Source organism: Bactrocera dorsalis, unplaced genomic scaffold (assembly GCF_023373825.1).
Source record: "Bactrocera dorsalis isolate Fly_Bdor unplaced genomic scaffold, ASM2337382v1 BdCtg051, whole genome shotgun sequence".
NCBI classification, from domain to species: Eukaryota; Metazoa; Arthropoda; class Insecta; order Diptera; family Tephritidae; genus Bactrocera; species Bactrocera dorsalis.
In genome coordinates this window covers 1-15,388 of record NW_026038102.1, presented here as the reverse complement: position 1 = coordinate 15,388, position 15,388 = coordinate 1, and the positions used below count along the sequence as shown (strand labels likewise).

The following is a 15,388-nucleotide window of genomic DNA, read 5'->3' as shown; positions in this document are numbered from 1 at the left end:
TATTCTAATTTCGGTTATTGTTTATCACTTACAATTTTCAACGTAATTGATCGTTTCTATATATGTAGGTATGTATATTTATTGTAGCTTGATTGATGTTTATGAGAATAATTTCATACAATAATAATTTTAATTACTGTTATTCAACTATTATATTTGGATTTTTTGTCTATGTGTCTGCATATTAAAATATTCGGACAAAGAGCTGGAGTTGCCACGAGTAATCTTTTTAAATCGTGTTACTATTTATAATTGCTTAATTATTCAGTTTTAATTTGAAGTCGATCGGTCAGTTTCTCTTTTAATTATGATGTCAGCAATTTTGAAAAATTTCGAGAAAAACGCATTTAAAGTTTCACTTATACATATACATATGTATGTATGTTTGCACCTCCGAGCGGTCGCTCTTTAGAACGCTGCCATCCAAAAACTATTCAAGATACGACCTTCCCTTCACAGGATATTTATGGAAATATAAGCTATCGAAAAAGCAAATAAAAAAATTTCCACACTGGTATAGCCCCTTACATCTCTTTAAAATTAATCTAAGAATATGTCCCCAAAGTTTTAAATGGGAATTTGAAATATTTTCGAAGCTAGAAGGAAAATAGTGACCGTCTAGCAGTTATATGGGTGATTGGGCAGAAAGCGAAAACTTTGACGCGCGATTTCTCGGTTTTTCATTTTTACGATTTTTCTTAATTGACGGCAGGATAAAAGAAAACTAAATGTCGTATGGAATTGGGGCAAAGTTTATTATCTTTGGCAATTAATTATCGTCTATTTAAACTAAAAAAACTATGTGACAAACTAAGTAAGTCAAGTTTGAACATATGTATTTTTAAACAACATAAAGTAAATTTTTTTTGGTCAAAAACCCCTTTTTTCAATTTTTGAAAAATTTATAAAATTTTAAACTTTTTTGGAATTTTTTTAGTTTAACTAGAAGATATGTTAATAAAAAATATGAATCTTTTCTGAATTTTTTGTTTCAGATAGAAATTGCGACCTGCATCCTGCCCGCCGTCCGACAAATGCACATGCGAGATCGGGCAATTGCTTGCTAAAGGCAGAATATTAAAGATTTCCTATCCAAAAAATTTGTGAATGATGTTTAAAAATATAACTATAAATCCTAGAAATTTTGCTTTGATCACTTATTTCTTTCCCTTCCAAAAAATCGATTTTTTGAAGCCTCTAAATCCCCCTCCCCCCTTAAAAACGAACATGGGCAATGGCTCGCACTAAAAATATTATCCATTAAAATTTTATCAACGCGATACGTTATTTGTTCAGCAATGAAAACTCACTTTCATCAGCAAATGACTATTATTTATAACAAAAAAATTCGAAAACAGAGAAAGATATTGTAATATAGTAAACCTCTTACCTCTTAGTCCTTTAGCTTCAGACACTTAAGAAAGTTTTCAGAATTTTACAGTTTGTTCAGTTTCACATTTAACAGTCCAAAATAAATAGGATTGATTTCCGTTGCATACAAAGAGGCTTACACATATGCACAACATACGTATACTATATACTATATGTATTTATATCCACTCAATAAGCTTTCGATCGACAAAAATTCGCATATTTAGTTCCACTAAAAGCACACAAATTAGTTTATAGGTTTAGCACTTCCCAAAAAAAAAAAACCAAGATCAAACAATGAACGAACACAAAAATGCAAAACTATTAAGCGCAACACAAATTGTAATGTAGTGTAATGCGATGCGATGGTGATACAGCCGACAACATGGTGCAACAACGAATAACCATGTACAACAGCAGGCGAACCGCCTGTCAATGATTTCTCGAGAGGTGGGAGTGACTTGGTTGTCTTCTGATTATAAGATACCACATATACCCACACACATACACACATATGCGCTATAAAATGCAGAAAAATGAGCATTCAAAAGAATGGAGGCAACAGAAGAAATGCGCTGCAATCCATGACCAAGAAGTTGAAGCGCTCTAAAGCGTCACCGTGTAGAGAGTAACACTTGCAGCACTTTCAAGCTACTAAGTGGACCCGGTGCTAATAAGTGCAGCGCAAACGACATGGGTGCATGTACCTTGGAATGTGCATAAGTGAGTGCAATAAAAGACTAAGTAAAGCAGACAGGGGTGAACTGCACTATTACAATAATACAACAATATGGGTTGAGTGTTAGGGAGCAAGGAGTATGGACGGCTAATTAAATTGAAAAATTATTGTAATATTGTTTGTGTTATGATTTGACTGTAATATACATATGTACATATATATTGTATATGGTGGCATACGTTTGCTTTTCGCGTTTGGTGTGATGTGATGGCGCATAACTTGGGAATAAGCGAAATAATAAGGATTGCCAATATACATATGACATTCTTAATTCGTTCAAAAAATGTATATGGAGCTAACATCTTTCGAAGAAACATGTTCAAAATATGCCAAGAATTATGAACATAATTTATTTCAATGCCTTGGATAAATTTTATACCATCATGTCAAAACTCTGTACTAACATCGTTGCTCGGTTATAGAGTATATTTCCGACATTTAGAAACCTTTTCATAGATCTCCAATTCGGACAAGAAGTCCGGTGACAAAGTTTTTGTCAATGAAGTATAAAGTCGGAATACACGTACTGGTGCTATTCTCTTTCCAATTGGTCTACCTCCAAGCCCTTTGTATATCTGAACTTTTTCACTGTTAGCAATAAAAACCGTTTTGTAGCCGTCAAATGTATACAATTTGATCGGACAGAATACATTGTTACAATATGTGCATACATAAACATAGTTGAAAGTCGCCTGTCAAAATGAGCAAGCGCATAGGCCACGACAGAGGCGCGCCAACGTCAGAAACTAAATGAAATGAGGTAAAACAAGTAAAGAGAATAGAATTTACACATTGGCATCAGTTGGCTAAATATAGCAGCACCAAACTACAATATCGAGCAGACAAGCGTCGCAGCATTGCATCCTCGTGACAAGCAAGAAATTTCCATTGCAACAAAAAACGCAACAACAAAAATAAAATACACACAAAAGTCAACACAAACATGAAGAGCCAGAGGCAAGAACCAGAGCGAAGCAAATGAGTGAAAGGCTATGTGGAGAAGTCTTTTGCCGTGGCCCAATACCAGAAGCGTGTTTGTAAATGATAAATGCAACAACTTGGGGCTTTCTTACACACAGAGAACAACTAAAACACAAAAGCCTAGGCACAGCTGTTCAGGAAAAGAGAGCAAGAGATTGAGGGTAGCGGCCGCATGAATGTGCAATTATTACAAAAGTGTGGGCACACGAACTGGAGGCCACTGTTAGTATTTTTTTGTTCTAATTTATACGCGGTGTCTGCCCACGCAAGCGGGCGACAAGTTTGAATGTGGCAATAGCCGTGGTGGGGGTGTGGGTTGTAGTGTATAGAAAGATCACATTGTTCAGAATTTTTGTATTGCAACTGCTACAATGCTCATTGGGTTCTAATGTGTTTATGCACCAATTTTCAAATTTTTATTTCGGTTGATTTGTGCTTATTTGGTTTATTTTTATTTTACATTCGATACATATACATATGTAAGTATATGTATGTGTATATTTATAAGCATAGTAGCAAAAAAGTGGGCGATTGAAGGAAAAATTGAAAAGGGATATGGAAATTAGTAGGGAAGGGCTAAATATGGGTGACCAAACCATTTACAAGGTTCAAAACCGGAGAAGTACTTTCAGGTTTGGCAAAAGTTTATATTAAAATAAACTTTGGGTTTGGACCAAATTGTAGAGTTATATTATACCTTTGGGCCAACATTAACAGTTTAAGTTAGGCGTCAAGTTGTAAATTACTATAACGGGTATATTCCGACAAGAGATTACATTAAGGTCTGCTTTAGAGGCTACAAAAAATCGATTTTTTAGGAAAGGGATGAGGAGGGAAAAAATAATTAAAGCGAAATTTTTAGAGTTAATAGCTATATATTTAAGCATCATCCGCAATTTTTTTAATACGAAATTGCCCGATGCATCCCGCATGTGCTTTTGCCGGACGGGCAGGTCGCAATTTCTTAGTTTTTTTTTAAGTTTAAATAGAAGATAATTTAATGCTAAACAAGATAATAAAGCATAATAACGACGTTTAGTTTATTTTCTATCCTGTCCGCCAATTAAAAAAAATCGTAAAAATGGAAAACTGAGAAATCGCGCGTCAAAGTTTTCGGTCGGCCACTATTTCCCCTCTAGCTTCGAATAACTATCTCTGGGAACTTACTTTTAGGCAATTTTTAAAGAGATTTAAGCATAAAAATCGATTTTTGAAGCTTCTAAAGCAGGCTAATGTTCGGCAATACTCAAGTATACTCGAATACATGATTCCACGCAAAAGTAATTCACACTCCGACCGACATGTTTGACAGCCTACTAGAATATCGAAACCCATTACGTGGTATATGGAAGTTTGGGTAATTCGTGGACCGATTTCACACGTTCTCGGATTTAAACTTTAATATATCCGTTATCCGTATGAATTTTCATAATTACTCACAGACGATATAAAGTAATCCGAAAATTAAATAAATATTTATATTCTAGTACCTTTTTTTTAAACTTAGTAAACAAAACATTTGTTAATAATTTATTATTTACATGTAATTTACTGTATCGATAACGTATTCGTAGGCAGGCAAATTTAAGAACTCGTTTTTTTTTTTATTTTCTTCAGTGGCTGTTTGATTATTTGCGTTGGCTGCGGATGCGTAGACCGATCGAAACAGTGGTTATATGTTGTGATTCCAATTGGAAGATATTTCTTCACTTAGTATAGTGCATTTCCCACCAATTTATTTTATTTATGGTGCCAATGGCCAGCTTAAAAACATTCGACTTACATTTTCAAAAATTAAAATATATACTGCAATTTTCAGTTATTAAAAACAATGAAAATATACAATCACATATCAGGAGGTACCTTAGAACTTGGCTTTCCACTTAAATTTCCCATTTTAAATATTATTAACATTTACGGAAACACATTTAAAAATGCCTTATATTAGAAAAGGCTTAAATTGGTTCAAAAAGAAACAGCTAATTTTGTTATTGCACACACTAGATGTTTCAATTATTATTATTTTTTTTGTTTTTCAAAACTGAAAATTCAGAAAGCGCTGTTTGCAACTTGGCGAATAACCGTTTCCGTCAAAACTTACAACCAACTGGCAAAAAATGTAAAATAGCAAAAAAGTTCAACGACAGCGGCAACTCAATAACGATTATAAGAAAACAAAAAACAATCATATTACTCCAACATACAAAAGTTTTTACGTGCTATATAGTAGAAAGAAAAGCGAAAAGATTGCTGCGCTTTTACTGCCAGCTGCACGAGCTTGATCGGGTGGACGATCGGACAGACAGGCAGGCAGACAGACAGAAAGTTTGATGGGTGGCATGGCTGGCTACGATGTTATTGGACGCCGACAACGTTAATGAAAGCAAAACAATCAGTAGCAGCATCGGCGATCATGACGTTGTAGAACACTCATACTATGCTTTCATTCTGCACAAAATTACATGGAGTCGCATTGCTCATGGTTTAGACACAAAAGTAGCATTTCACTTCCCGTATTGCCTGACTTTGCTCGCTTGTGTCCCCAACTCTCCCGGCCAACATTCGATATTTTGTGTATAAAGAAGTAAAAAGTTCGATAGCTTAGTGGAAGCACATACGAAAATGGACTGCCTATTAAAAAGGCATTTGCAGCGTCGCCAGCTCTACCGCAACTTATGGTGTGTCATATATAGCAAAGGAAATAAAATAAAAGAATTGCGAATACATACAACGACTACGAGCGAACTGTTTGTATTTTTTATGGCCAAGCGTTGCGACTTCCCATAAGCATTTTGCTAAAAAGAATTGCAGTAAATTCCACAATAGGAAAATTTTACCAGTCAAAATAGAATTTCGTTTAAGAAAGTAATACGTATGTACATATGTATGTATATGCTCATATTGTATAAGTACCGGGCTTTCCAATAGGGATGATATGATTTCTAAGTAAGTCACATAATAATAATCGTTATCCAATTGTAACTTTTCGTGCGCTTTTATACATCATGCTCGTAATAGTCGCCCACTTGTGCTCGCTACTCGTCGAATTGTTAAAAATTTGTAGATTCTAAAACGTTCTCAAGAATTGGAGTTGAGAAGGGAATATGGCTTGCATCCGTATAAAATTATTCTCACTCAAGAACAGAAGCCGTTGGACCACTTTAAACGTCATGAATTTGCTGATTTTGCTTTGTAATAACTTGAAAACGATGACGATAAAGTGGTGCGGTTAATAAACAAAACTGTCGATTGTGGTGCGAAAAAAGTTTGGATATTCGATTATTTCAACAAATTGTGACATTGAATGGCTGCCAAGAAGTTGTGATTTAACAACATTAAACTACTTCTTATGGGGCTATTTGAAGTCATTGGTCGTTAGCAATAAACCATATTCTTTTTAAGCTTTAGAAGTCAATATTGAATATGTTGTTCATGACAATTGGGTTCACCAAATTCGTTCCTGGCAAAGAAGCCATGAAGGCCATTTGAATGATATTATATTCAGAACTTATTTGTATGGATTGTTTTTGACATTAATTAAAAACATTTGAATTTCCTTAACAATTAGTTTGTTTGTTTTTGAAAAAATCAAATCACTCTTATTGGAAAACCCTATATTTGTATATATACACATGAATAATTCAAAAATAAATAAAAAAATTCGTAGAACTGAAGTCAACAATTACAATGGCTAATAAAATTCGGCAGCGTCCAGCTCGTCGTTGAAAACTGCAAGTGAAATGAGGTTGGCAGAACTTTAAAATAACAAAAATATAATTGAATACATATGATCAACATCTGCATTCAATTTTTTTCAGTCAATGTATCACAGCTTAAATCAATTTTAAGCAAAAGAAAGTACTTTCACATATGATGTTATTATGTTCTATCCCCAAATTAGAAATATTTGTCTGATAAAGATAGCTAATTAGACGCAATGACAAGTAGTTCCATTACTTGAATAGTGGTATAACTCAAAAAGGTCGACAACCGTTTAAAGTTTTCAATATTCTCTTACTTAGCAAATATATGAAAATACTAAAAAATTATAGAATAAATGCTGAGCGTTCTTATCACGACGGTTTATGTTTCTATGCATCAATATGCAATTTGTACACAATATGGACAATGACATTGCGCACATTTCTGCATGCTCAACGTAAAAATTGCTTTTTACAGTTATGACACTATTCATGTAAATGAATGATATATGCATATATTCGAAATTAATGTCCTACTATTGATTCATGCTGTAAAATAATAAATATTTATTATATCATGAGTTCCCATACTCTTTCCACTTTTTTAAGCAATAAATTCGTTCCGAAATTGGACATTTTGAATTTCTATTCATACCAGGATAAAGGTCTGCTTTAAGGGGCTATACAAGTGTGACGCATATTTTCTAAACAATGACCTACGATCTTTGAAAAATATCAAAAATTAACAAAATGACGTAATTTTGAAAAAAAAAAAATCGTTTTTTATGTAAAAAATGGTCGTTTTTTTAATGTCAAATTGATAATTTTTAACCAATCTAAAAGATCGTAGGTCATTGTATAGTAAATAAAGGGTGATTTTTTAAGAGCTTGATAACTTTTTTTTAAAAAAAAAAACGCATAAAATTTGCAAAATCTCATCGGTTCTTTATTTGAAACGTTAGATTGGTTCATGACATTTACTTTTTGAAGATAATTTCATTTAAATGTTGACCGCGGCTGCGTCTTAGGTGGTTCATTCGGAAAGTCCAATTTTGGGCAACTTTTTCGAGCATTTCGGCCGGAATAGCCCGAATTTCTTCGGAAATATTGTCTTCCAAAGCTGGAACAGTTGCTGGCTTATTTCTGTAGACTTTAGACTTGACGTAGCCGCACAAAAAATAGTCTAAAGGCGTTAAATCGCATGATCTTGGTGGCCAACTTACGGGTCCATTTCTTGAGATGAATTGTTATCCGAAGTTTTCCCTCAAAATGGCCATAGAATCGCGAGCTGTGTGGCATGTAGCGCCATCTTGTTGAAACCACATGTCAACCAAGTTCAGTTCTTCCATTTTTGGCAACAAAAAGTTTGTTAGCATCGAACGATAGCGATCGCCATTCACCGTAACGTTGCGTCCAACAGCATCTTTGAAAAAATACGGTCCAATGATTCCACCAGCGTACAAACCACACCAAACAGTGCATTTTTCGGGATGCATGGGCAGTTCTTGAACGGCTTCTGGTTGCTCTTCACCCCAAATGCGGCAATTTTGCTTATTTACGTAGCCATTCAACCAGAAATGAGCCTCATCGCTGAACAAAATTTGTCGGACGTAAAGCGCGAAACACATTTCGAACCGAACACTGATTTTGGTAATAAAATTCAATGATTTGCAAGCGTTGCTCGTTAGTAAGTCTATTCATGATGAAATGTCAAAGCATACTGAGCATCTTTCTCTTTGACACCATGTCTGAAATCCCACGTGATCTGTCAAATACTAATGCATGAAAATCCTAACCTCAAAAAAATCACCCGTTATATTCAAAAATACTCAGTTTTAATTTGAAGTCGATCGGTCAATTTCTCGTTGGGTTATGACGGCAACAATTTTGAAAAATGTCGTTTCGAGAAATACGCGTTTAAAGTTTCACTTATGTATATATGTACATATGTACATATGTTTGCACCTCCGAGCGGTCGCTCTTTAGAACGCTGCCATCCAAAAACTATTTAAGATAGGACCTTCCAGATTTCACAGGATAAAAATAAGCTATCGAAAAAGCAAATAATAATATTTTTTTTTGTTGAAAGTGTCACATTGGTATATCCCTTTAAGTCTGAATGTCTTGTTTTTTGATATAAGATGTCAAATTTCTTTTTACGGTTAATCTGAATAGTTTATTTGGCAGTGACAGCGAGCAAACAATATTTGTTCAACAAGAACATCATAGAAGCACAAAAGCTAGGCCTATGTAATTGGAATGTATCCGGATTCATAACCATAAACTATTTTGAGATCATTATACAAAGTTCAAACTTATTTTATTGTATTTAAATTATAAAGAATATTGATTATATATGTATTTAAAATCGCCTACACCTCAGTGAGGTGGAATACATGCAATGGATGGAGCCTTGTTAAGACCTACTTAGCCCTTAAAACACACAGGGAGTGGATTACAAGTTACGTAGCACCATGTTGTCAACGCACTACTGTGACCTTAGCCTCTACGGCTGTGCAACCTGCACCTAGTTCGCGTACTGCGCCATACCAGTTAAGAAGCATAAAGAACTTTCCAGGAAGTTCTTGCTGGGATGTTTTCGCAGAAACCACCCCTGCAGTCACCTGCTTGGACCAAAACTGCCTCCTAGAAAGATCAAGAGGTCATTCCTCAACAACAACAACAGTTGAAGTGTTGAAGGGAAAAGAATGACATCTGGATGTATTGACGTGCAGAATAGGGTACACATAGTTGGAAGATTTATAAAAGACTTTATTACCTTGTTTTTGACATATATTTCATATTGAACTTGCAAACTGTAATATTTCATAATATGAAAATAAGCATACAAATCCTTAACCCTGCTTAGATAACGTTATTTTTAAGTACTGAAAAGATAACGTACGTCTGAGAGACGTATTCAAGTTTTCGTCCTTTAAGGATGTCAATGGAAACACTTTTGCAGATATTTTTTTACATAGATCTATTATTTAATTATTATACTTTTATTTTGGATATTTGTTCTGCAGTTAGCGACTGAGAAAACTGAAAGCGAGAATATTCCCTTTTAACGGTTGTGAGAGAGAGAACGAAAAATGAAACAAGTGTACGTCTCGCAGACGTACGTTATCTAAGCAGGGTTAAACTAAGCAGTATAATTGAATTATTGGATGAGATTTAGAATAGCACCCTCCGAAATCGGAGAATTAAAGTTATTTTTGCGCCAAGTAATACAACACAAATGTGTAGAACGGAATTAGTGATGTGTTGGTATATATAAAAGTTAAAAATATAAGTGCAAAATTTATTATAAATCAGAAGAAAAAACGCATTTTAAATAGTATATTACTTGAACTTTAAATGCAAATATCTCAAAAAACATAAGTCAGCGGCAACTACATATATTTTTTTTCTTGATCGAGACCCCTTCTATCCGTACGTTTACATTTTACCACGAAATCGGGAGATGCTATTCTAAAATCTACCCGAATTATTAAAACCACTAGTTATTGAAGATACATTTGAAAAATAATTACATATGTATGTAGTAATTTGTCTTTTTCCTCCTGGAAAATCTACATAAGTACTTGTTAGAAAATGATTTTATTTTATGGGAGATACACTTTTTCAAACACGCTGATTGTTGGCTTACCAAATTGCTTTCATTGTTGGAATTCAATTCCTTTAATACCGCACGATTAACTGCATTGCAATTCAACAACTTTGGCGCTTCTGTAGAGCGGTCGCCATAGCTAGCGGTTCGCGCTTCTTTGTTTTCAAAGCATTCCATTTGACAATTTTTCGGTAACAAAGCAAATTAGGAAGCAATAATTTTATTTTTAATGAATTTCAGTTAATAGTTCAATTCTTGAAAAACTTGTATGACAAAATATAACAATATATTTGCAGAAATGCACAAAATAATATTCAGTTGGACTCACTTTATACAGATTCCCGTTTCAATTTGATTTTAGCAAATAGAAATAATTGCAGCTAACTTCACGAGTAATTCGGGTTGTTGCCAACGCAATTTTTATGCATCAAAGCCAAAAAAATATTTAAAACTATTTACCACTGCAATTAAATGATTTAATACATTTCATATTTACATATATAATGTTATGCAAACCGTTAAAGTGTTCTGGAATTCTATAGTAATGCGTAATGTTTAAAGCAAAATAATAATTATAATCGTCAACATTATGTTTTTGTTTAGAGCGCCATCTATGAGTAGAAACTTTATTATAATGTTAAATTTTAATAACAAACGCATTTGTAAATATGATAAATTTAATTGACTCAGACGTGTGAGTAAATCCATGTAAAAATGCTTGTGTTCCAACTGAAAACGGCAAGAACCTTTAACAACTATTCGACTATTATACTGGTGGAACAGTCCAATACAGCAGTAAGGACACAAAAAAAAAAATAAATAAAAGTTTATGTGTTTTCTTGAGTCCTATAATTTTTTGATTCGATACTAATATTGTGTTTACAGGTATTTAAGATGAGATTTGTTTTCGTCAAATGTTATTATATTGTTGTTAATAGTTGGGACTTTAAAAAGTTCACCCTGTGTCGATGCAACTATAATGGCGGCATTGCTGACAAATGTTATGTGTGGGATTGAAGGAAATGCATTATTAACATATGTATATTCATATTATTTTTAAATATTATATTAACATATTCATACATCAGAATATATTGTGATTGGAAATTTAAACTTATAAATAACACCTTAAATATAGTAATATGTAATACAAATAGTTAGCTACTTGCTGAAAATCAATTTCTTTTCCGGTTTTGATAAATCACCGCAACGCTCTGTAAAGTAAAAAGAAAAAAAGTGGTATCTTCCTGTCAGAACACTGCAATGTGTTCATTAAAAGCATATTTATAAAAAAAGCATCTTCCAGCACAGCACCGGAATTGCAGCCAGCAGGCTTGTATTTATATCTTACAACTTCCTGTTTACAAAAGTAAATGCAATTATGTGTTTTGTCGTAGTTAATTTATTCAAGACTAAAGCAATTGAAGCAAAACTAAAGGAAACGAGCGCTAAACTATCAGGTATCACAAACAAGAAGGACAGTCAACAAGTAAGCGTTACCTAAAAAGTACGGTAAATTAGCAATTGCCCCCGCCACCTAAGTGGTTCCACTTTTTTTAAAAAATATGTGCTATTAAGGTAACGAAAAGCTGGATATTGTCATGACTTTTCTTCGGCCGGAGTTTGAGTTGTCGACTCATTGAGTAGTGTGTTGTTCTATTGATCCAAAAAGGGTTACTTAGACGAAATAATAATATTTTGTTGATAACGGACAATTTCAACGTCTACTCTTAAGCCTTTCTAAATGTCAAAGTCCGTGGAAAGAGCACTTCAAATACATCTTCTAGCACAAATTTGTGTTTTTCATTTCTCATACAGAATATTCGTTTGTAGTTTGCGGTAATGCTGTCGGATTGACAATTCTTTCGTTGATCCGAATGTCGTGAAACCCGGTTACGCTCTATTTACGCGGCTGCTGGACGATTTACTAGATTAAAAAATAATAATTCAGTTAAAATAAAAAAGTTGTGGTTGGTTTTAAAATTTTTGTTATAAAGAATGAAAAATAATTAGACACGAAATTTTCCAGTATTTTTTGCCAGTTTTATTAAAAAAATATTGCTTTTTTACAGAATTTAGTTTCTTTTTTAAATACATACATACATATATTCTTCAAATTCATTTAACATTTCAACTTCCCGTGCATATAAATCCATACACATGTGTGCACAGACAAGTGCATTTATGTACTTAGAGAGCATATTCCTATCATTTACTATGTCGTCTAATACATGTTGCTGTACTATTTTTAAGGTACATGTAACGTTGCAAAACCGTTACAATTTTTACAAATATTTGACTTAATTAATACAAATGAATAGTATTTAAACGTTTATTTAGTTTCTTAGGCATTTCATTTGACTTTTATTATTTGTGATATTTAGTTTTTAGTAAATTAAACTGTTTGAAATTATATTTTGTTGAACCCAAATTTACTATTAGTTATTTCTTTTTTCTGTTTAGCAGCGCCATTTGTTTTTCATTTCTAATCTTATTTATTTAGCATTCAAATTTAATTGACTGTTTGCATACATTTTTGAGATTCTAGTTTCTAAATTTCTTAAATATGCAAACAATATACATATGTATGTATGTATATAATATTTAGTACTTATATATGTGCCTACTTATATCATATTTTATTTAAGCAAGAAAATAGTTAAAATGAGATTCAAAAACATTTTCAGAAATTTTAAGCGCATTCATATTCAAGATAATGGAAACCGAATGCTTTTATGAGGCTTTCCTTTGGTCTAGCGACAAGGTTGTTTGACGTAATCGGAGCGGATCCGAATTTATATTAGCCAAAGACTGCCGCTCGACCGCTGTGAAGTTTTTTTCGGCCGTTACAACAACAGCGATAACAATAACACGATTTGCACATCGACCTAATTAAGTTTTGTGGTTTTTTATTTAGTCAGAGGCACGAAAAAATGAGAGTTTTCAGTATTTTTTTGCTATTAAATCGTGTTATTTTACAAAAGTAGTAATATGGCATTATTATAGAATGTGTTGACTTGAAGTCACGAAAATTAAAAAAAAAAATTTAATTTTCAAAGTTATAGTTGTTTGTGTTGACCCAGTTCCAAAAAAAGGTACTTGCAGTGACAACCATAAGTCCTTGGAGATTCATCTAAAATCAATCGGACAAAAAAAAAATAGTTTTATAAATATATAAACTCTGGCCTGATCGAAGGATCTTATTTTTTTTTCAAAAATTAAGAAAATGGCGGCCTCAGGAGATTTTTTTCTAAATTTTTGCGAAAAAATCAACACTTAATTGGTCTTAAAAAATCGAAATTTTCGAAAAAATAAAAATTCTTCGATCAGGCCCGAGTTTATTGTGTATTTTAAGAGCTGTATAAATTTCAAAAAAATCTACTGAGCGATTTTCGAGTTACAGTTGTCACCAGTTCAAAAAACATAGTTTTGATTTTCGAAAAAATAAAAATCCTTCGATCAGGCCCGAGTTTATTATGAATTCTAAAAGCTGTATAAATTTCATTAAAATCTACTGAGCGGTCTTCGAGTTACAGTTGTCACCAGTTCAAAAAACAAAGTTTTGAGAAAAACGCGTTTAAAGTTTCACACTAGCGCTTTGAAGTGCCCGAGCTCTCTTTGTTATTTGTCGAATAACTCAAAAACTAATTATCGGATCAAAGTATAATTTTCAGAGAATATTTTTAAGATATTACACTTAACGAAAATGCAAAAAAAAATAAATTTTCGAAAATTCTGACTACCCCTAACCCCTTAATAACAGTAGAACAAAGTGGAAGGGAATGTATGCCTTAACGCTATTACTGCTCATAAATACTATATTAAAAAACATTCATACTATTTAAAAAAAAACCATTTCCTTTAATCTAAATTACCGTTATAATTAATAATTTTTGTATACAATTTTGAATATAGTTTTGATTTTTTACTTTCAGAATTTTTTCACAAATTTTCAATTTAAGTGGTTATTATAGAACTTTTTCGTGACAACTGGAGCGGTTTAAGCTATAATTGAAAAAAAACTTCTATCAGCCAAATTAACTAAAATATGGCATAAAAATTCTTTAAATATCTCTCTATCACATGAAACAATAAAACATAGAAAATGGAAATTTGTAATATTTTTTAAAATAATTCGAGAAATTAAAAAAATTAGGGAACTAACAGCTGAGATAGCGGCATTTGTATGTAATCAGTAATCCCTCATTGTTTTTTTTCAGATGATCTCAAAAGTAGAATCCATAGCGATGAGGACATGGCCTTTTTCCCCTCTACTTCAACGACGCATAACTCAATGAATTATTTTTTAAATTAATTTACACTTCAATTACAAATAAACAAATGATATAAAATGAATAGAAAAAATATCAAATGATTTTTAACAATTGTTAAAAAAAACGCTCAACATTCGGGCCTCTTGATTAGAATACCTCCTTAAATGATCTACGCACATAAAAAATTTTGAACAAAACAAAAATAAAAACGGTTCTACTATTTTAAAAGTTAAGAATACACTTCAGATTTTACTACTTTTATTACTACTTTATTATGGTAAATATATATAGGTCTGTGATTTTTTTAAACTGGTTAGTCCGGTCAAATACATATTGAGCCGTATTTACAGTTGAAAACCCCAGGCTTTAAGTTAGCTCTTGTTTTCAACATTTCATACTGTAAAAATAATCTGATTTCAATTTTACTGTTAAATTATGAGTAATTCGTTTTTGATCTTGTTTTTCGTATTTGTTTTCAAGCTTTTTTTTTTACTTAATATTTGTACTTTTGTTTAGATCGCTGACGCTTGATGTGCATTGAATAATTATGTATATATGTGTGTACATATATTTCATATAGTGCGAGGCAAACAGTTCCAGAAAAAAGTTATATACGTAGTATATCCATATGTATGTGTGTATAATGTGAATATTTCGGCTTCGAGCGTTATTATTATTTTTTAATTTATTTATCTGGAACTTAACTCTA

The 15,388-nt window shown here is 32.6% G+C and overlaps 1 protein-coding gene across 3 annotated transcripts in view; it reads right to left on the bottom strand.

The window, feature by feature from the left end:
* Window positions 1-10,753, bottom strand: part of LOC105226535 (transforming acidic coiled-coil-containing protein 1) — a 32,913-nt gene extending 22,160 nt beyond the window's left edge. The window contains exon 1 of one of the 3 annotated variants that reach the window (XM_011205442.4): window positions 10,445-10,753. In XM_011205442.4, coding sequence (XP_011203744.2) covers window positions 10,445-10,582 — 138 coding nt within the window. In that variant the 5' untranslated portion in view covers window positions 10,583-10,753. Of the gene's footprint in view, window positions 1-1,390; window positions 1,764-4,954; window positions 5,003-10,444 lie in introns of those variants that run through there. The other 2 variants (XM_011205443.3, XM_011205444.4) reach the window with 2 other exon arrangements.
* Between the last annotated feature and the right edge of the window lie 4,635 nt (window positions 10,754-15,388).